The sequence below is a fragment of the Marmota monax genome, unplaced genomic scaffold (assembly GCF_021218885.2).
Source record: "Marmota monax isolate L192 unplaced genomic scaffold, Marmota_monax_Labrador192_F-V1.1 WCK01_AAM20220418_F8-fsc00126, whole genome shotgun sequence".
Lineage (NCBI taxonomy): Eukaryota > Metazoa > Chordata > Mammalia > Rodentia > Sciuridae > Marmota > Marmota monax.
Genome location: NW_026695245.1, coordinates 1,281,504 through 1,303,419, shown reverse-complemented (window position 1 = coordinate 1,303,419; position 21,916 = coordinate 1,281,504). Strand labels below are relative to the sequence as shown.

Genomic DNA, 21,916 nt, shown 5'->3' with positions numbered 1-21,916 from the left:
AAGTCCAAAACTTTGATATGCAGCCACCATGGAAAATTCCACAACTGATCTCATTGAGGGGTTCCAGGTAAAACATAGGCTAAAAATACTATATAGAATTACTTGCAGTCTATATGTATAAGGTATATTTGAAACATAAATTAACTTCTTATTCAGACTTATGTCCCATCCCTGAGATACCTTATTATGTAGATGCAAATATTCCAAAAATAAAAAAAAATCTGAAATCAGATCTGAAACACTTCTGGTCCCAAACATTTCAGATAAGGGACACTCAGCCTGTACTAAGTCTTTCCCAAGAGGATTGTAGTGCTATAGCAAAGAAAAGGCTTAAAGTTTTGACAAATATTTTTATTTTATTTTTTGAATTTCCAAACTCTGCTTACACAAATTTAGATTTAAATATTTAGTCTTTTAGTTTGGTCAGGCCGCCTTGGGTCCCAATTCTTAGATACCAGTATATGCCATTTGTTCCCAGGGTTTACCAGTGCACGGTCACCAGATGAGAGGAGACCCTATTCTCCCACCAGCCCTGGGACTTGCCCTACAGATCCCAATGCAGTATCTCCAGTATCTTCTCTTAAATACATCTCCATTTTCCCCCACTTCCAAATTCCTACCCTTGCATGCATTAAGTACTCAATAAATGCTTTTAGAAGCAAGTCCAATTTTCAGAGTTTTTCTGTAGAGCATTCTCCTTCACCTTCCATCTCTTTTAGATTATAACTTACATCCCAAGAGATGGTTCTAGAAAACATACATAAGTAATTGGATTCTATGATTCCTGGAACCTCTTGTAAGTTAAAAAAGAAGGAAAAAAAAAAAAAAAACTCTGAGAAATATTCCTGGAACTTAAAAACCATCACCACCCTCATATGATGAACCTGAAGGGCAGCAAATTCATCAGCTCTGTGAATACCCTGCCACCACTTTTAAAAATAACATGTGAATGAACAGTGGGTTGTGGGCAACAGAAAATGAAGCTAGCCATATGAGTTTTCTGAAGTTCTTGTTATACTTTCATTTAGAGCTGTGTGTTTCTACAGCAACATGTTTTTAAATTGCTATCTCAATCCATTGAAAAAAAATAAATATTCTTCAAGTTTCTTTTTTATCCCCCCCTTGAACAACAACAAAAAAGACATTTGTTCAAGATGAAATACCTAAAATATCTAAAACCTACAAAGATATAGTTCTGTCAGAAAGAATGCCACAAGCCTGGCACAGAGGGACATTCCTGTAATGCCAGTAACTCAGGAGGCTGAGGCAGGAGGATTTCAAGTTCAAGGCCACCGGGGTAACTTAGGGAGACCCTGTCACAAAATAAAATGTTGCTCAGTGCGCTAAAGCACCTTGGGCTTCAATCCCCAGTACTGCCCCCAAAATGAAAGCCACAAAAGAGAAACCAAAATTCTAGATGAGCTGTCTTCACAAAACAGATTGTCTAAAAGCTACAAACTTATCCAACAAGCGCTATGCAGGCTCAAAACTGTGAATGTTTGAAGGGCAAAAATAAAGCAAAGGTAACCAATCCCACATTATCATATGAATAGTTTCTACTTTCTAAGAATATTTTGTCACACTAAATACAAGTCACTAGAGGTTATTAATTGTGGGCATTATATTATATAAAAAAACCAATTAACCTTGATCCTGTATTCTATTCACAACATCTATCAGTATACCTCAACTTTAAGAGACACTTCTATTAATTTTTTTCCCCCAGTACAGGGGATTGAACCCGGGGGAGCTCTAAAACTCACCCTAAGACCTTTTTAAATTTTGAAGCAGGGTCTTGTTAAGTTGCCCAAGTTGGTCTTGAACTTGAGATCCTCCTCAGTCTCTCAAGTAGCTGGGATAACAGGCATGCACACTGTGCCTGGCCTATTAATTATTATATAGTATCCAAGACAGAGTTCAAGTATTAGAAAACTGTAACCCATTTATGCATTAGGGAAATGCAAATACATAACATAGGATCAAACCAGAGGCTTACTTCTAGTATACTCAAATGAGGAGATTTATGACAGTAACTGCTAAAACACAAAACAACCTTCAGTTTTAAGAATCCCAGCATTGTGATCACACCCTTAATTCCAAGTCATTTCAAACCAAATTTAATGTCTTTATGAAACACTGTTAGCCAGGCACAGTGGCACATGCCTGTAATCCCAGCATCTCAACGCCCTGGCCAACTGGGTAGAGATACCCTGTCTGGAAATAAAAAATAAAAAGGGCTGGGGATATAGCTTAGAGATGGAGCACCCCTTGGTAGGAAGGAAGGAAGGAAGGAAGGAAGGAAGGAAGGAAGGGCTGGGGAGGGAGGCAGGCAGACTGACAGGCTGACTGCTAATTTCATTCTAAGTCAACTTTTTTGAGTCTCTTGGATTGGGGCAGCAATTACTTCCACAAGTGGGATATTCAATCACCTTTAACACTTGAAAATTCCCAAGGCTTTGTAAGACAAATAGGAAGGGTCTGCAGAACAAACCTACAAGAAGGTATAGAGTTAACTCTTATTTGGACCACAGCACAGGCAAATCTTAAAAGGGAGCAGAGGAGGGGGAAATAGGCTTTGGAAAAAAGCCTTCCCGTGCATGGGTCTGTGAGGTCCTCATGAGCAGAGGGACAGTCTGAGAGGGCTGGAGTGCAAGAACCTGCCCTGGGATTTCATGTGTACCAGAATACCAGTAGCAGTGCTACTGGCCAGGGTCCATGGATGCCCCAAAAGATACAGCACAGGGGCCCTGCCCAGCACCTGGACAGGCTTCTTCCGAGAGAAAAGCTGAAGCCTGAGGCTGGGACTTGATCATAAAGAACTGCAGTTTTTCACATGTAACATTCTGTGGTAAGAGAACCAAAGGACAGCAAATGTTCCAATAGTACTCACCTCCTTAGCACTTTTCAAAAAGTTAAGAGGGACAGATGCATACCCCATCTGACCAAGGAGGGGAACTGATGCACAGGGAGGCCTGGGCAGAGCTGAGATCTGGTCCAGGGTCCTGGCTCTGGAGTCTGTTCTTAACCATTAGTGGTTTGGTTTGTCAAGAGAGGATGTCCCAGTCTCCAGACCCTGCAAAAGGCCAGGGGCTCTCACATAGCCACATGGGCACACTGCCTACTGAAAATACTCTTTCATGTTTCCCACACATAGCATTACTGTGGTGTAGTGCTGTGTTCCCATGAGCTCCCTTCTCTTCAGTTGTTGTGGGAGAACACCTAATGTAGCGAGGTGACATAATGCTCTATCAGCTTCTCTACTGGATTCTTTTATTTGAAGAGTTGAGAAATCTGGAACCAATAGACCGTGGATTTAAAAAGCACAGGCTCTGGAACCAGAGAGGCCTGGGTTCAGATCCCAGCCTAGTTATTTGCCGGCTGCAAGGCCTTAAAGCAAGTTCCTAATACCTATTAACCTTAGCTTCCTCTTTTGTGAAATGGAAAGATAACCATAACTCTCTGAAGAGCTCCATAGGATTACATGAAAGACCATGCAGACCAGCACTCCGTAAGATGTCCAGAGTACACAAAACCACCTCAGATCCCTGCCCAAACACAGGTGCTGATTCCAAGGGAAGGAGCAAGAAGCAAGATTTTGTATTTCCAACAAGTGATGTGCGTGCTGCCAATCAGTGGACCACTTTACAACCTTCAGTATTCCTTGGTTATTATTAACGATTATATTTCACTTCATAGCTACAGAATCAGTTAGAGGTTGTAAGAGTTGACATCGAAACTCAGCAATGAATGAATCATACTTGTCTCTGAAGATTTTGGCCCAATGAAATGAGAGCCTCATGCCCCAGCACTCCCTGCATTCCCTCCTGCCTGGATCTGGTCTACTGGTCCACGCACTGACCCATGAGAGCCAGGAATGTGGAAATACTTCACATTTCTAAGATATGGTCCTTCAAACAACATGTCAGAAACCACAGCGTGTGAGGTATCAGAATTAACCCACAAGTTCAAGAAACTTGTCATAAGCACTTACTTGTCAGACTATAACAAAATGAAGAATTTTTTAAAGTATCAAACTTACATTTGCATTTATATGTATATACATATATTATATATAAACAAATTATATATATATAATCTGTGATCATTTTGTTTAAAGAAAGGATGGGATAGAGAAATCTACAAATATTAAATTATATTTTAAATACATTTATAGTGCATGTCACTACTTTGGTGGAGTGAGCCCAAATGGGAACTGACGATATAAAATAATAACTCCCTTTCCTTCTGCCCAGAGAATAAGTATGGGGACTGAATGGTGAGACTCTGGACTGAATTGGGTTAACCCGGTCTAGGTGCATGAAGTAAAACTAGAAATTGATGGCTACGTGCTTCCCAACTAACCTTGACATTTTAATTTGGTAACTGAACTCCTCATAGAGGAAGCCACATCTGTCTCTGTCATTCCTCAGCATTCCTTTCTCAACTCCTCTGCCTCTCTCCAGAGGCCTACCACCTAACTGTCTTAAATCTGTCAGCCCCTTCTGGTGGCACATTTTTACCCTCTTCCTCCCAGACCATATCAAAACACCCATCTTGCAGGGTTTGCTGCCGGAAAGTCAGGAGAAAGCAGTAATTCTAATTCAGGTGTGAATGAATCTGGATCCTCCAAGAAAAAAATTACAAAGAGGATTTTTAAGTGGCTGATGGCGTTGGTAGAGACAGGGCTGGGAGGAAAACACCTGAGTGGCTCTGGCCAGTCCCCCATCCTCCTCTTCAAGATCACCCCAGCCTCCCTCAGTTCTCAAGTTATATAAGGGCTCACCATGGGAGACCTGCACCATCACACTGTCTAAACCCTCACGAGATTAAAAACAACCACCAAAGTCACTGCCTGGGTGAAAGCAGGAGCTGAAGTCAAACACCTCAGAATGTAGAAGGTCTCTGTTAAAAGGAAGTTCCCACTGGGACTGAAAATGTGAAAAACCCAAAGCAAACTACATGCACAGTGATTTAAAAGCACATGTGATTTAAACAACAACAACAACAACAACAACAACAACAACAAAACACCCTGGCCTTACAATACTATAACATGGTTCCTACTTCTGTTATTTAAAAAATATCCTGTTACCCAAGAGTTGGGCAAAATTTAAGATATGACATATAAAAAAGTACCACTAATGCAAGCTCATCATTCTATAATAAATGGATCTTTTTGAAGGGTGAAAGAAGACTCCATCAGTCCGTTAAAGAAGAGCTGAAAGGAAGGCAATCCAATGACAAAGAAAGTGTTGAGAAGCCAGGCTGAGTGGTGCACGGTGATTCCAGAGATTTGGGAGACTGAGGCGCAGGAGGATCTCAAATTCAAGGTCAGCCTGGGCAATATAGCAAGACCCTGTCTTAAAATTTTAAAAACTTTAAAAAAATATATAAGAAAGAAAACAAAGTGTTAAATAGAAGGTTTTAGAGAATCACGGAAAACCTAAAACCTTTCTGGGGTTCAGTTTCCTGCAGTCGCAGCAAGTACAGCAGGGTCTGTGATCCAGTCTATAGTCATGGGCATGAGATAACACACCCTCACATTCAGCAATCTCCCTACTGCAGTGAGACATCTCAGGGGTGGAATCATTCATTTCCAGAACACACAGAAGCTCCTTCTGATGTACAGAAACTCAGTACCATTCTGGGATGTCCACTCTTGAAGGAGAAGTGCAAGCCGAATCTTAAAACCCAAAAGAAGTTTGACGCTCCAAACTTTAAGGGGTCACCTGTTCCCACTCATATATTTATGTATCAAGGAGAGAATGTCTTCCGCTTCAGGAGATTAATCCACTCACTTGTCCATCCTCTGAGAATCCTCACTGAAAGCGACATCTGAATCCTGCTCCTCTTGGCAGCACTAGCAAGCACAGAGATGCTCCATGAACAATGTGTTCAGCATCTCAGAACATCAAAAAATGCTGAAGTGTCCTCATTCAATGTTTCAAATCCTAAGGCTACATTTTCTTTCATTTCATTTTATCAAGGTCAATCAATATCCCGTTTGGGGCCAATTAATTCACACTACTCTATTCCTTATCTAAATTCTCCAAAGACGTCTTTAAAAAGGCACCTTGACCAATTGCTATAACGCAGCAAATGATACGTGGATAGAAGTCAAACAGATTCTAGAAATAAATGTTTTGTCATATGACAGACCCACAGATGACTGGTTTACATATTTGGTTCCAAGACTTTTAACACAGGTACCTATACAGGATCTCTTCTATTGATTCTGTTTTTGAAGTGGCAGCTAAGACGCCAAAAGGTAACTTGAAACCAAGTTTTTGTTATATAACTTAAGTGGATGTCTTTGACTGGCAGAGGCCAAAGCAAGTGCCATACCTAGGTGATCTCACATAAAACTAGCAGTTCTCTGGAAAGAAGGGCTTTTCCTTACTAAAAATGTACTTAGCAATGACAAGAGGGTGGCCCTTAGGTAATATTTGCATGGCACACCAGATTTTTTTTTTTTTAATGGCAGACAATATGCTTTACATTTTTGCAGTACTGGGGATCAAAGCCAGGGTCTCACACATGCAAGACAAGTAGTCTACCACTGAGTTACATCCCCAGCATGGACAGCCAGATTTTAAGGCTCAAAAAAGATTTAAGTTTGGCCTGGGATTGTGGCTTAGCGGTAGAGCGCTTGCCTCATACCTGTGAGGTCCTGGGTTTGATCCTCAGTACCACATAAAAATAAATAAAATAAAGGTATTGTGTCCATTTACAACTTAAAAAAAAGATTTAAGTTTTAGATTAATGGTATGCATATTCTTGTTTGGCAGCATTTTTTTTTTACTTCATACATTAGCATTACTACATAGTGAATTAGCATTTGATATGGGTTATATTAGTTTAAAATAATATACCTTGCCTAGTGTAGTAGTACATGCCTAAGTCCCAGCTACTCAGGAAGCTTGAGTTCAAGGCCAATCTGAACAGCAAAGCAAGATCTCATCTCAAGAAAAACTAAGAATAATATCCAGGTGCAGTGGCACATGCCTGTAATCCCAGCAGCTAGTGGGGGCTGAGGCAGGAAGATCACAAGTTCAAAGCCAGTCTCAGCAACTGAGACTCAACTCAACTCTGTATGAAAATAAAAAAAAAAGGTGTGGGGATGTGGCTCAGTGGTTAAGCGCCCCTAGGTTCAATTCCTAGTATGAGATTATACACACACACACACACACACACACACACATTTATATCTCCAAATACTGATTGCAATATTAATATGAGTACATAAAAGAGGATATAAAATTACAGATTGCTTTCCTAAAATGACTGCTGCAAAACACAGAATGCATCAACTTTTATTTTTATTCTTATCAAGTTTTAATATATAAAAAGGTCAAAATCTCACCAAGATTACTTGCCAGTAGAAAACTGATTTATAGATTTATAGATTACTGGTACAAAACCCAAAATGGTAGGTACTCAGTAACTATTTCCAGAATGAATAAAGAAAGTTATGTACTTATGAACCAGACATTCAGTTCCTCCACCAACTTGAAGTTTTCATAAGACTGTAAACATTCTGTTGTTCAAAAAAGGAATGTAGTCACATCAAAATAAGGAAAATACCTGTTTTAAACAAGGCAGTTATCTTTGTAGCTCCTTAAAGAAATAACTATTGCAAAGAAGTCTTGTTACAATTATTATACTCCTTTCATAAGCATAGACATTTGATTCCATCTTTAAGGGGAAAAAAAGTTCTCTCTCCCACCTAGTCCTCAAATTCAAAATAGAACTTCAGCAATTACTTCAATAATAGATAAATTGCATGCTTTTTTTCCTATGAAATACATAAATCCAATATTGCTTCTTCCTTCCCACTGTAGTACCTGAATGAAAACTGGATTCCCACTGCTGTCAGCCTCTGGCTTCTTCCCCAAAGTAAATTAAGGAACAATTGTGTGCATCTGCTGGGTGGTTGAGACTGTGTCTAGCTTAGACACTGTAAGGAGCAAATCTGGTTCACAGTGAGGCCAGTCAAACATAAATAGTGGATGTGCACCACCAGAATCTTTATGCTAATAGATTTCCTACTTACAGAATTCCTTAAAAGTAGTTCCGGAAATAATCTGGATTAGGGCCAAGCAAGTACAACCAAACACTTTTGTCAAAAGCTTGCAAATACTAAGTACTTTTTTTTTTTTTTTCCTGTGCTGTCCAGGGTCTCAGGTAAAGCCCATACTCTACCACTAAGCTACATCTTCAGCCCCTAAATATATCCTACAATCTTACAGTGAGCTTATGTGCATACTTTTGTTTGGTACTGAAGAGAGGCACAGTCTACAAAAACATTAGCAACAACTATGACATGTAGAATCTAAAATTCCATTAGTATTTTTCCCTATGAATGATCTAGAGTAAAATTACAAACTCTATTACCCATACTGTTCTCTGAGGCAGGAAAAAAATGCTGTGATTTTCATGCAAAGAGAATAAATATGATGATGCAGGATACAGTGTTAAGCTATTTAAAATAGAGTATGTGGGCTGGTGGCATAGTTCAGTGGTATACTATGTGTTTTAGCACATGCAAGGCCCTGGATTCAATTTCTAGTACCCCCCCCCATAAATAAAATTAAAAATAAAATATATTAAATACAATGGCACTTAGGAGCTAGCATGCTGCACCATTAACTGAATCATTTCAATAGCTTAGTGGTGGGAAAGGGGGCTGAAACTACCCTTTACTTGTAACACAACCCACTGAACCAAATTAGAGTTGACAAAGGAATCATTACAAAACCTACCTCCCAAAAGCCAGATATTTCATAAGAGTAAAAATCCCAAATCCCATAATCTTTTTTATCCCTGGGCGCATTCATTTCCTACCAGTCCCATAAATGATACACTTGTTACCACCATCAAGACTTTAAAAAGAAAAAAAAAAAAAATGAGTGCAGCAGTCCTCCCCTACCCATGGCTTCACTTCCCAAGGTCAACAGTGTGAAAATGCTAAATGGAAAAAATCCCAGGAATGAACAATTCATACGTTTTAAATAACTTTTATTACGGTATTTTGTTATGCTTGTTCTACTGTTTTATCATTATTGTTAATGTCTTATTGTGCCTAATTTATGAATCAAACTTTATCGTACGAATTCATGTCTGGGAAAAACATAGGATATAGAGGGTTTGCTACTAACTGTGACTTCAGATATCTGCTGGGGGTCTTGGAACACATATCCCATAGATAAAGTGGGACTGCTATAAATTCATTTTAAGTAATAGATTCTTCATTATTTTGTTGGGGGGGGGTGACTTAAAGCATTAGAAGAGAATCAAAGCATCAGTGTGTGACCTCTGTCTTATGAGTAAGTCTATAATAATGCGGTCAGCAGCGGGCTCAGAGGCACCACTTGATGAGGCCTGTCGGTACTGAGGTTAGAGTGAAGAACTAATGAAGGAATAATGACTGAAGCTTAAGTACAGAGGGCATTTCCTGGGGATTAACAACCATTCAGGAGACTTGGTGGCCTCAAGAAATGCCACTGGCCAGTAACTCTGGCCAGTCATTAATTCCTGGAAAATGCCCTGGATCTCAATCATTACAATGATTTTAATAAATACAGAAGGAAAAGTTTAATATTGGCTTTCTACTTAAACTATAAACAGCTGTTTCATACTTAAAACTGCTCAGACTTCTCAGCGTGAGTTCTTCAGAAGTTACTAAAGAGTTCCTTAAACATCTTAATGTTCATTAAAAAAAAAAGTTTATTCTAACAGAAGTGAAAAACTAAAAATTACATACGTGCAAAGAGGACTGAGGATGTAGCTCAGTGATAAGAGAGCTTGCCTAGTATGTGCAAGGTCTAGGTTCCATTCACAGTGAAATAGAGGGAAAGAGAAAGATGCAAACAGAACAACTTTATGGAGTGTTTTAACAAAATGACACTTAAGGCTAAGTCTTAGCCTTAGACAACGCTAAGATCTTGTTTGAGAGTCATAATCATAAACAACACATGGACCCTCAAATGTGAATATAACTTGGGAGTTACCTGACAATAATTCAAGAATAATAGAAGCATCAGTGTATAATTTTATGAAACTGATTTATCTCAGGTAAACGAAAGACTGTAGCAGGGGGATTGAACTCCTTATAACAAAACAAAACCAACAATGACCATGACAACCAAAAAGACCCTAATCTTTTGTGGATTGTTAAGTCACAATTCTCTATGACACCAGTGTCAAGAGACCAGCAGACAGATGCAAGAAGACAACTCGTTTCATTGTTATTCCAAGTACGTATATGCTTCAAGAAACTTTCTTAGACTTTTAATTACTAAGGTGCAATTCTAACCCAGGGTTTAAGTATTTCTAATTTATCAGGAAATAATGTGAACATTTATTTTTGCTTCCAATGAAAATGCACATGCAAACTCCTATCCTTAAAAACTCTCTAAAACAACCTACCTGTCAGAAATGGAATACTTATACCAGCAGTACAGAAAAGACACACAGCCTACAGGTCTTGTGTATTTTTAGAGAACTGTGCTGTTTATATTGCCATTCACAGCCCCTTTCTCAGTTGGCCTTGAGGCTTGCCAATTAGCTAGTAAACCTCTCAAAGGGTCAGTTTGTCCAGAACTGGAATTTCCACTTTGGAAAAAGCACAGAGGTAGGTACCTGAAATCTGTCCCTGAAAGGCCTGAACTACACCTCCAACTTTAGGGCCAAAATTCCTACTTCTGCTCAGTGTCAAGGAGGCTGAAGTGGTAAAACCTCTTATGACTACTGTTGCCTGCAGAACTGGATCCCCAGAACCTCTTGTTTCTGGCTCCTAGAGAAGAGTATCCAAAAAAATGAGTGTAACTTGAATTACACTCATGAATACATTACTCTAGGTAAAATAATAAGGGAAGAAGCATCTAACACTTCAGGCCCTAATCCCAGTCTGGACTTTGGTACTTGGTACTGTTGAGGATTAAGTAACTTTAGGGTGGATGTAGTTCCACATCTTTGATAACCACCCTTGAAGCCCAGAGAGATGAACTGATTTTGATTTGCCCAAGTAGGTTCCGTGTCTAGGCTAGCTTGCTTGCTCTGGTGCTCCAGTGCCACTCTATCTTCCTCCTACCCCAGATGTTGAGCTTGGGAGAGCTAGGGACAGACAGGCAGAAATGTTTCAGTGCCCCACAGCAAGCTTGGCTGGGAACCTCCTATACACTTCTGTGTAGTCTGACTGTTAGCACAGAGACCAAATTCCCATCTGAATAATAACCTTAACAAGTGATTAATGAGTGAATTTAGTTTATGGAAACTACACCCCCAAAAGTCACTTTACATTGGATTGGACTGCACTCTACAATATAAAGGGGGCACTCAACTACTTTTCTCTCCAGTCTCCACCCCTTTTCTTAAAAAAAAAAAAAAAAACAAACAAAAAAACAGGAAATGGGATTGGCATGTTTTCTTTTTAATAATTTATAACTTTTTCTGCCTTCCTAATTTATGGTGAGTATGTAATGGAGTATTTTAACACTTTATTCAAATGTTTTAAGTAGCTTCTCCATATATATATATGTGCTCCTCTCCGCACTTAAGAGCCAGCTAATCCTTTTGTTCTGGGAACTTTGAAGTTTCTAGCATTACTGCGCAGCAGTGATTTGTTAGGTAGCACATCCCCGCCCAAATCTTTTACGGTTAGGTGTAAACATCACCCCCTGCCCAGAAAAGCACCAAGAGAGTTAAACTTCAAAAAGTGAAGTCAGATTCGATGCAGTATAGTGGCTACTTTTAAAAACTTCCCCCCTACCCAGATCTACGTTTAGCACAAAAGTTAGTCCCGAAGTGGTACCAGAGAAATATTTCATGCATAGAGGTTGGTTTGGTTACCTGGGTGGGGGAAACAATAGCAGGTGAAACTATTGTGGGAGAATTGGTGCTTCTGTGCCCATTGGCTTCTGGAAGAAGAGGCAGGGGGTCGTGTTTCACGGAAACCACCACCACCGCATCCACAGGCTCCGAGGGGCGAATACAAAGTCTTTTGGGGGAAGAAGGGCCGCAGATTTCCCCGGACCCGAACACTGACTCGTAAAGGGCGCGCTTGGGAGCTGCCTCGGACTTCACGTCGGGCCCGACCTGGCTGTCTTTGGGAAGGATATAAGTGTTCCCCAGCGAGGGCGGCTGGGGGCGGTGGTGGTGAGAGGGATGGGTGGGGGGATGGTGGGAGTGGTGGCGAGTCGCCCCGTTCAAAGCCTCGGCGTAGCAGCCCTGCGGGGCCGGAGAGCCCAGTTTGGTGCCAATACCCGCGATGCTGTTGAGTGTGGCGATAGAGACAGCGCCGATGCAGTGGTTGGTGTAGGTCTTGGATAGCTTGGCTGCCTTTGAGAGCATCTGCATCCTGGTGCCCAACAAGTTTTTGCCGATGGCTTTGTTCTCATACCAGGTCACATCGCCCTCACTGCAGTGGTCCCGTGGCCGTTGGAAGAATGCCTTGCACAGGGGATTGCGCTTCGACAGGTATTTGACGAAGCTGGCATAGGGGCAAAATTCGGTGCCTGTCTCGTACATGCGGGGTAAGTTCTCCTCGTCGCTGCTCTCAGCGCGCTTCTTGCTCCAAGACGACGAGCGCGACTTGTGGTAGGGCCCGAGGGACTTAAAGTAGACGAACTTGCGACCGTCCTCGTCCATGGCCAACCCGAAAGAGTCCTCCTCCAGCTCCCGCTGGTTCTCGCGGCCGCGCGTGCAGAAGTACATGCACGTCTCAAACCAGACCTTGTTGAGCAGCCCAAAGGGTGTGTTGGTGCTGAAGACGCTGGAGGTGTAGAGCTTGCGCAGGTCAGCGCGCGTGATAGCTTGCTTCTGTACCACCGGCCCGGCTCCCTGCTCCTCGAGCTTGCGGATGACCGCGGCCAGTGTCAGGTTGGCGCTGCGCAGCTCAGGGTCCTTGGTGAGGTCGAGCGTGCGGCAGTACGGGGGCTCGTTGAGGTAGCGGTTGAGGGAGCTGCGGATGCTGATGAGCGACGACTTGCTGTAGAGCTGGCCGCTCTTAGAGCGGGCCTCGGCATAGAAGGAGCGCAGCACGCGGCACAGCGCCCCCTTGTCCATGGTCTCGAAGTCCGGGCTCTGCGCTTTCTCGCTCAGGTACTCCCGGAAGATGCGCACGGCATAGCGGGTGGCCAGCCGTGTGTTCTCGCTCAGCCGGGCCCGCTCGGGGCGCTGCAGCACGTCGGGGTCCAGCTCCGCGCCGTCCCCGGCCGGCCCGCCGCGGGCCCGGGGCGCCAGCAGTCGCGGCGGCGCCTCGGGCTCCAGCGCAGCGCCCTGGTCCATATTTATCATATGGACCGGCTCCGGCTCCAGCTCCTCCCCGGCCGAGTCCTCAGGCTCCAGGGGCTCGTCCCAGTCCAGCCCCATCTCCTCCTCTTCCTCCTCCTCCTCCTCGTCCTCCTCCAGCCCCCCACCTCCGTCCTCCTCCTCCTCCTCGTCCCCCGTTATCTGCACCTCCTGGATCTCGTCCTCCTCCTCCTCTTCCTCCTCCTCCTCGCCCGCGCTGCAGTAGTGCGGGGGTCCGTGGCGGCGTCCGCGGCCCCCAGCACTGCGCTCGCCCTCGCCCCGCTCCCCATTGTTCTCGGCGGCGGCGGCGGCGGCGCTGGCGCTGCCGCCCGCGCTGGTGTTACAGTCCCCGCTGCCAGGCATTCTCGCCATATTGCCGTCTCTCTGCCAGTCCTCGGGCAGGGCGCATGCGCTATATTGGACCGCAGCGCTGAGAGCTTTTGTGTTTAATGACCTTCAGCTACCGGGAGGCAAAGCCGGGCTCTTAAAGGAGCCGCGCTCCAATTGTCATTCCGGAGCGCTGTTCTGGAGGGGCAGCGGCGCGCAGGGGATGCAGGGGAGGGGAGGTGGGGGTAAGTTAGACTGGGAGAGGGTAAGGGACGGAGGTTGGCAGGACCTTCTTCTTCCCCTACCCCGCTCCCCACTTCTAACAAAACTTTGAAGGAAAAAAAAAATAGGAAGGGGAGGGAGAGCTGTCGATGGGGGCGAAACACTCCCAACTTACCCTCTGGCTGAGAGGCGCGCGGGCCCCGGCGGGAGAGAGGGAGGGCCGGCGGGAGGGCGGGGCGGTCTCGCGTCTCTAAGTAATGCCCGAGGAGCAGTGCCCCTTCCACCGCCCCCTCATTGCCCCCCGGAACCGGGGGTTCGGGGCGGCGGCTGCGCCGGGCGGGCCGCGGGTGCTGCTGCGAGAAGCCCGTGTCTGAGGCCGCCTGGAGCGGAGTGGAGCAGGCAGGTTAATGAGCAGGGTGGAGGAGGCACTTCGAGGCCCCGCACCCTCTCAGCGCCCGCGGCCAGGGCGCAGCGGGCGAGGCTTGGGAGCGGGATGGGGCTGGCGGCAGCGGCTCCCCCACCTACTTGCTGGCGGCGAGGCGCGGGGGCCTGGGGCCAGCAGCGCGGCTCCCAGCTCCCTTTCCGACTCTTGCAAAGGAGCGAAACACGCCCCACGTCAGCCTCATCCCTTTCGACTTTTCCAACTGCCACTTTTAAGCTGTCATTAAAGACCTGGGGCGCTCCCCGTAGGTCTGGGGCAAGTCCGCGCCGGTCTAGCCAGCCTCGGGAGGAAGCGAGAAAAAAAGGCTGGGAGGGGCGGGTGGGAGGGGAGACGCAGCAAGAGGCTCTCAGGACCCCAGGGACCCCTTTCCCATTCCCCCAGACCTCGGCCCTCCCAGCCCCCGAGCAAAATGACAACACCCTCCGGCGAGGCGCTCCACCAGGTTGGAGTTAAAGCAGCGCGGGTCCCCAAGGCCAGGCACGCAGGCGGTCGGAAAAAGTGAACTTGGGTCTCGGCCGCCCCCGCCGCGCCACAATTCCGGCAATTCAGAACCCCAGTGCGCTCTCACTCGAAGTTTGCCAACCACCATTCGTTCGCCCTCGGGGCTGAGCCGCCTCCGGCGCGCGGGGGCGGGCACCTCGGAAACTGGAAAGGCAGCCAAAGACCTCGCCGGGTCCCGCTTTCCCATAGGAGACGCTGTCCCACTTCCAGCCAAACGCCTGACCCTGGCGCGCCCAAGCTCCGGGCGCGTCCTCTCGTCACCACCTCTCGCTCTCTCGACCCAGGGGCAAGCGCCCCAGTGCCGCACCGGACCTCCGTTGTTCTCTTGGGCTACGCAACTCTGGCCGCCTCCAGAGCTCGCACTGCATCCTAACTTTCCCCTTATCTGGCAACCCGAGTGTCCCCTGGCACGCTGGCCAGCTCCAAGTCCCAGGCCCAAGGAGAACCGATGGTGTCAGCCCAGGAGTGCGCCCCCAGTGCCAGGCCCGCTCTTCGGGGAGGTAGCCTTGCTAGCTCCTCGAGTGCGTCCTAGAATTTGTTTCAAAGTTCGAATTCTGGGCACTTAAGCTATGTGAGGTCTGTCAACTGTCCTTTGCCCCTTGTCTGGCTCTCCCGACTTGCTTTAGGGAAGTTTATCATTTTACGCATCAATAAAAACCCACCCATCAACTTATCATTTAAAAAGAAAGAGAAAGGAAGGGAGACTAGGTTTCTGGGTCGCGCGGGCATCTAAGTGGGAGTTGACTACGTCTTCTGCAGAGATCATTGCTTGCTTTCTGCGTGCCTTGGCCCTGGAAGCCTAGCAGCGTCGGGGAAAACAGCGCCAGGTGCGAAACAAGTTAAAGCAAGTCCCAGCCTCAACTGGCCCCCTCCGGCTCCTTGGGGAAACACACACACACACACACACACACACACACACACACTTTCTCCTTCTCTCCCTCTCATCCGCCCTGCTTTCCGCAGAGAGCCTTCCTGGGAGGCAAGGAACTCTTGAGGTTGCACCCCTCGTAAATTGTAAATTGTTCCAGAGAGGTGGTCGGCTACCCGCCCCACCCGCCCCCAGAAATATGTAGAAAGATAAGTTTGACAGAGCCTAGGGCGGTGGGCAGTTATGTCAGTTGCACACAAGGACCCAAGCTCAAGAGCTGGCACACGTCAGTCGCGCACTATTTCCGGAGGGCTGGCCCTTTGTCCCGGGATGCCCCCAGGTTTTCCGGCCACCCGCCACTGGAGCGGAGAATTTCGGCAGCGCTTAGAACTCAGGTGGGCGCCAGGCAAGTAACCCAGCAGGGGCCACTGCTCTGGCAGCCCTCACCGCGAGCGCAGTGAACCGAGAGCCCGCGCTGGTTACAGGGTGGGCTCCTGGTTGGCCTCGGGGTCTAGGCCCATGCTTCGGCCCATTGGGGAGCCGTTCCCCACTTCTGCAGGGTTGGGGAGCACCCCCGCCTCAACATACACACACCAGATCCATTCCCCCCAGGGTGAGCTGCTTTGAATTGCTTGCAGTTTGCCGGAGGCTGTGTCCTGGGATGGACGCTCCGGGAAACAAAGCAACCAAAAACAGCTCCCAGTTGACGTCAACGTATTTCCAGAAAAGAAAATAGTTTTTTGCTCCCAGGACAAAATAACCCCCAGGGCAGGTCTCTACTGGCAAAAGCCAGGGGAAAGAGGTGGGGGAGTAGCAGAACTAAAAAACCCCAAGCGCGAATAACTTTTTAACGGAGTTGGAAAAACAGCAGTTTCAGGTACTGCCTGGACTGTTTGCAAACAAAGGGCAAGACCCGCACTTAAATTACGTACTAAAAACTCACCTTGGAAAGTATGCCTCGGTCTGATTATCGGGTGACTGTAAATCTGCTTCGTCGTACCAGCTCCTGAAACGCTACCAATATACACATACTGGCCAGTGATACTCCATATAATGGGAAAGACTAGTTCAGGTTAGTTACTACAATAGTCACCAGGTGGGATATGCGGGGGAAAAACAAGGAAATATGTACCCTTTACCCCCTTGACCAAAAAGAAAAGTGGCTTAATTTTTAAAATTCAGTAACACAAAATTACAGTTAATAAAGGAGTTCAAGTCCAGGTTTAATAAATGAGCCTTTATGTGTGTTTGCACACACATAATTCCAAACTGAGAGAAAGAAAAGCTTTCTGCTTATTATTTTTGTGTAGACACAATATTAGTTATTCATCCTATAAGGACACTGCTAATTCCTCCACTTGACTCTTAGCATCGTGAAATCCATTCAGCCCACCACTTAGAACTGACGGCTGCCCATCACTCCCTTGAAAGGACATTTGTTTCTTGTGCAAGACCTGTGGCTTCTTTATTATAAAAATAATTCCAGTATAATATGGAACAGGTAATTACTACACTGTCAGAATACATAAAGATAGTGAAGCAGTTATTTGGGGAGAAAAACCTCCAAGTTTCTCCCCTTTTAAATTCTATTTGTATTGTATGTTCACACTTTATGAAAGTTTATACCATATAGATACATATTCAAATATATTATTATTATATTTTAATTATCAATATCAATTGGGAAAGCCTTTTAAAAAAGCAATTAGGCAACCTCACCAAAAGCTATGAAAGTGTTCATATTTTTTGACCCATAAATTGATTCCAGTTTTCTGAACATAATATGTCACATACATGTACAACTATATATAGCTGCTTATTTATCTGCCTGTTTCCTCTACTCAACAGTATACTTTTATAGTTTCAGGCTGGTACTTGGAACATGGTGAGAACTCCAGTCATTTATATTGAATGAATGAATGTATAGGATCTGTGTGTAGTTAAATCCTACATTTAGCAGGAAACGTTTTTGTGTGAGAAATATATAATATCATAAATCTGAGTTTCTAGAATGTAAAACCAGGACAAAAAGTAATTACAAGACAACATATTGCTTGCGAATTAACGTGAATTTAATGATTATTTTGAATTGATATTTTCCTACATTAATTCTTTCTCTAGAGAAATATGCTATACTGTTATTGTATAAGTAGAGTGTAGGTCCAGTTTTTGTTTTTGTTTTTCCTAGTAGAACCAATGTTGACCTTTCTGAAGGCAGATCTCTGAATGGGAGGTGTTTGTGTGTTAAGAGGTGTTTAGGAGAGGATTTAAATTGGTAAATTCAAAGGATTTTGTAGGTTCTTGGGCAAAGGCCAGAAAAGCATTTAGCTAATCACTTTAAAGAAACAAATCAAAAGAGAATGCCATACTCTCTTGATTCGATTACTAAAAGATTCATAAAGTGCTTTGGAGGTTAAATATGAATTCATATTGAAGCTATTTTGACATATCTTTGTTTCGGTTTCACTATTAATTCTACTGAATTCAATTGAAGATCATTTTGAGTAATGTTTTTTGAACTCTGATGAAAACTGAACCCATGTAATCTAACTACAAAGTGGAAGAAAAGAAAAATAACTCCACAAGGGCAGAAACTATGTCTTATTACTGTAACTCCCATTCATTTCCAATTCAGTTACATAGCATATTTTAGCAGGGTAGCGGGCACATAGGAAACACTCAATAAACACACAAATAAATAGTTCTGTGTAGGGAGAGAGCTAACTTCAACCAAAGGTTGTCTAGCAAAGTGATCAGCTTCCTCTCTGAAACCAGACTGCATGGGTTTGAATCCTAGTTTGCCTTACCTGATGCCCTTTCTATGTTCCACTTCTCTTATTATTACATTTTCTGGGAAGTAATATAGTACCTATCTTGTAATGGGTTGTTTTGAGAATTAAATAAGTCAATAAAGTACCTATAGTACCTATCTTGTAATGGATTGTTTTGAGAATTAAATAAGTCAATAAAGCACATAACATAGTGGAATATTAGTAAGCATTCAATCATTAGCTCCTATTTATTAAGGCTCCAATTTTCTCAAGCTTCATTAACAACAGCAAAAAAAAAAAAAAAGGTTAGAGACACATTAAAGGGTTAAGCCATGTGGCCAGGTCCACCAGGCCTTGCTGTGGCAGGCAACTCTATTCCATAGCTCATGCCTGAGCTTCTTGACCACACTCAGCCTCTAGGAACCAAAGAATGGGCGAAGAGGGAGGAAGGAAAGAAGGACAGATGGGACTGACTTCAAGGGAACGATTCCCTCCTGTTAAAATACCCTGGTGTGTAACTTGATTTGGGAATCTTGCAGAATAGTACTAAGTCAAGGCCTTGGACTGTGAACACAGCAGAAATGGGCTGTTATTTTGTGTTATTTTGTCACCTGGTTACCTGAACACTGACATTATTTTCCTGGGCTACTGGAAATAGGAACCCATTTGTGTCTTAGGAAAAAAAAAAATGACAGTGAAGAATTTAAACAGAAAGAGAAATGCCCACAAACCCAACCAGACTAGAATGAGATGATTTCTCTTGAATTCTTAGGCTGTTCTTCATAAATCTTCTGGGGGCAAGGAGGGTATTACCTGTCTTTTCAGGTCAGAGGAAACCTACATAGTGATTGACAGGAATAAAATATTGAGTTTCTTATTGCCATCTGCTAACTATAATTTGGAACCTTTCAACCAAATGATCACCTACTGTTTTCTTAGGCTATTTTAAAAACAAACAATATATAAGTGGAATGTAGTTTTCCATAAGTAAATTGTGTGTTTGTGGATCCTAACAATGTGTTACCTCCCTTTGTTATAATAATCTGATAATGCAACTTCACTTGGTTAATAAAGAATTCAAATGTAAAGGTTGTCAAAGTCTAACGTAAAATTATGGTATTTATTTATCTTCTAGTCATTTGTCTTTAAAGGGTATGTGGGATTGAAGTAGATATTAGTCCTATTATTAAAAAACGTTTATTTCAATGCCATTGCAGTTCACGTTGCAATGGAATACTAAGGTGGAGAAGGAACCAAAGATATTTGTTAATATCATGTAAATAGCTCCCTTTTTAACAAAGAGGGAGCTATTTACAATGGTTTCAGAATATAAAATGTTCCTGAAACTACTTGCAATGTTCAAATAAAGAAGTCTATTAAATTAGTAAAATCAAAATAAAACCAACAACAAAAAATGTCTAAAAAAACCACTTTATACTCAAATGTTGGTGCCCAAAACCTCTGTTATTATTCTCCTTATTATTATTTTTTGGTCAGTATCAATTAGGATAGCCTTTTAAGAAAGAATTAAGCAACCTTTCCAAAAGCTATAAAAATTTTCATATTCTTTGACCAAGAAATCACTTCCAGAAATTCATCTTTTTAAGAAATATCTCATTTTATTTGTATTTTGGTTAACTTGGTTTATTGTGTCTAGACAACTTAGACAAATGAGTTTTGTAGTTTATATCACAAATCGTGCTCCAGAATGATATTTCATAATATCTTGGAGACCTACCTTTGTTGACGAAAGTTTAAAGAGTAAATATTTGTTGAATGAAGAAAGATGAAGTTCAATGAGGGTAGAATCATGTTTTCTCAGTGTTCTATAGTGAGGTCAGGCACTGACAAATATCTTGATAATGATGATGAAGATAAAGGATATTAACTAAAGAGCAACACAAGATAAAATTTAAAGGTCATATTTCAGTATTGTTATGACTTTGAGAAAGTTTAAGGATCAGATTTTGAAGCTAGCAGAAATTGATATCTAGGTATATGGTGGCAATTCACAGGATGCGTGGAAGAGTGGGTATGTACTTGCCCTGTGGCTGTGTTTTTAAATGAACTAAAAAAGAAAAAAAAATCCCCTTTTAAATACCCAGAAGCACTAACCCACATTTTGAACTAATTGACTTACTTTTTCTTAGAAAAGCTTAATTTAACTGATAGGGGCACATGGGTTTATCTGAATATTTAAAGAAGCCCTGGATGGGTTTGTTCTGTTTCTTTAATTTGCATGTGATGGAGGAGGGCTGCTTTGGAGAGGGGTGGGGAAGCAGGAAACACTGTGACCTAACTCTTCTACCCTGTGATCCAACCAGTAGAAGATTTGCAATCCTTCATATTCAGTCTTCCTACAGTTTGTCCTTTGATTACAAGACCAAGGGGGGGGGGGTGTCACATGTTGTCCTTACTCCAAATAAAAACAAACTCCCCCAATGTTGATGGCATCTGTTTTACAATCTTTTCTCTCTTTATGGCTCATTCCCTTAAATTAAAAAACACAAACAAAACTGTGGTTTACCATTCTTTTCCTGACTATAAAAGCAGTCACTGGCAAAGATTTGGAAAGTACAGAAATCTGGAAGAATATATATGCCATATTTCTTTCTTGTTAACATTTAGTGAGTGCTTTATGGGGGTCTGGTCTTTGACATGAGCACTGTCAACTTTATTTTTTATGAGTACATGTGAGAATGGTTTCCATTTTCTACTTGAGTAAAAACCCAGAGAGGTTAATTAACTCGCCCAACATCACCCAGCTAGTAAATTGGACCCCAGAGCACACTCATTTTCCCAACAATTGACCAGACCAGACCTTTTGGTTCTATTTCCACTGCCTAGAGCAAACCATTTTATATTCTGGGGAATTTCTATGTGTTCAGCCCCATATGGTTTACTGTGTAAGTATTACATATTTTGAAGTCCGTAAATCCAAAAATGTTATCAGTGGATGCTGTGGTTTGACTGTCTCCCCAATTTTGTGTTGGAGGCTTAATCCCTGAAGTCATATGTTAATTGTATTTGAGAGGTGGGACTTCTGGGAGGTGATTCATTTGTGGGTTAGTGGGTTATTGAGGGAGTGGCTTTGTTATAAAAGCTCTCTCTGATATACTTGCTGTCTTGCATCTGATGCACGGTACTGCCTTGGGACTCCACAGAGTCCCCACCAAAAAAAAAAAAAAAGGCTTTCAACCAGATCAGCCCATTGACCTTGGGCTTCCCAGAAATAAATTTCTTTATAAATTACCCAGTTTGGCCAGGCATGGTGGCTGCACACTTATAATCCCAGAATCCCAGCCACTTGGATGCTGAGGCAGGAGAATCACAAGTTCGAGGTCAGCCTCAGGAATTTAGTGAGGACAGCAGCAACATAGCAAGATCCTATCTCAAAATAAAAAGGGCTGGGAATGTAGCTCAGTGGTAAAGCAGGCCTGAGTTCAATCCCTAGGAATGAAAAAGGAAATTACTCAGTGTGTTGAATTCAGCAAC

At 43.4% G+C, this 21,916-nt stretch overlaps 1 protein-coding gene across 3 annotated transcripts in view; it reads right to left on the bottom strand.

Annotated features, from left to right (window-relative positions):
* Kctd1 (potassium channel tetramerization domain containing 1) overlaps nucleotides 1-21,916 on the bottom strand; it is a 184,775-nt gene that overhangs the window by 81,117 nt on the left and 81,742 nt on the right. The window contains exon 1 of one of the 3 annotated variants that reach the window (XM_046433385.2): nucleotides 14,015-14,509. The exons of 1 other annotated variant lie outside the window; for it this stretch is intronic. Coding sequence is in view for 1 of the 2 variants with exons in the window: in XM_046433370.2 (XP_046289326.1) it covers nucleotides 11,851-13,662 (1,812 nt within the window). In the remaining variant the exon portion in view is untranslated. One more of the 3 variants, XM_046433370.2, reaches the window with a different exon arrangement.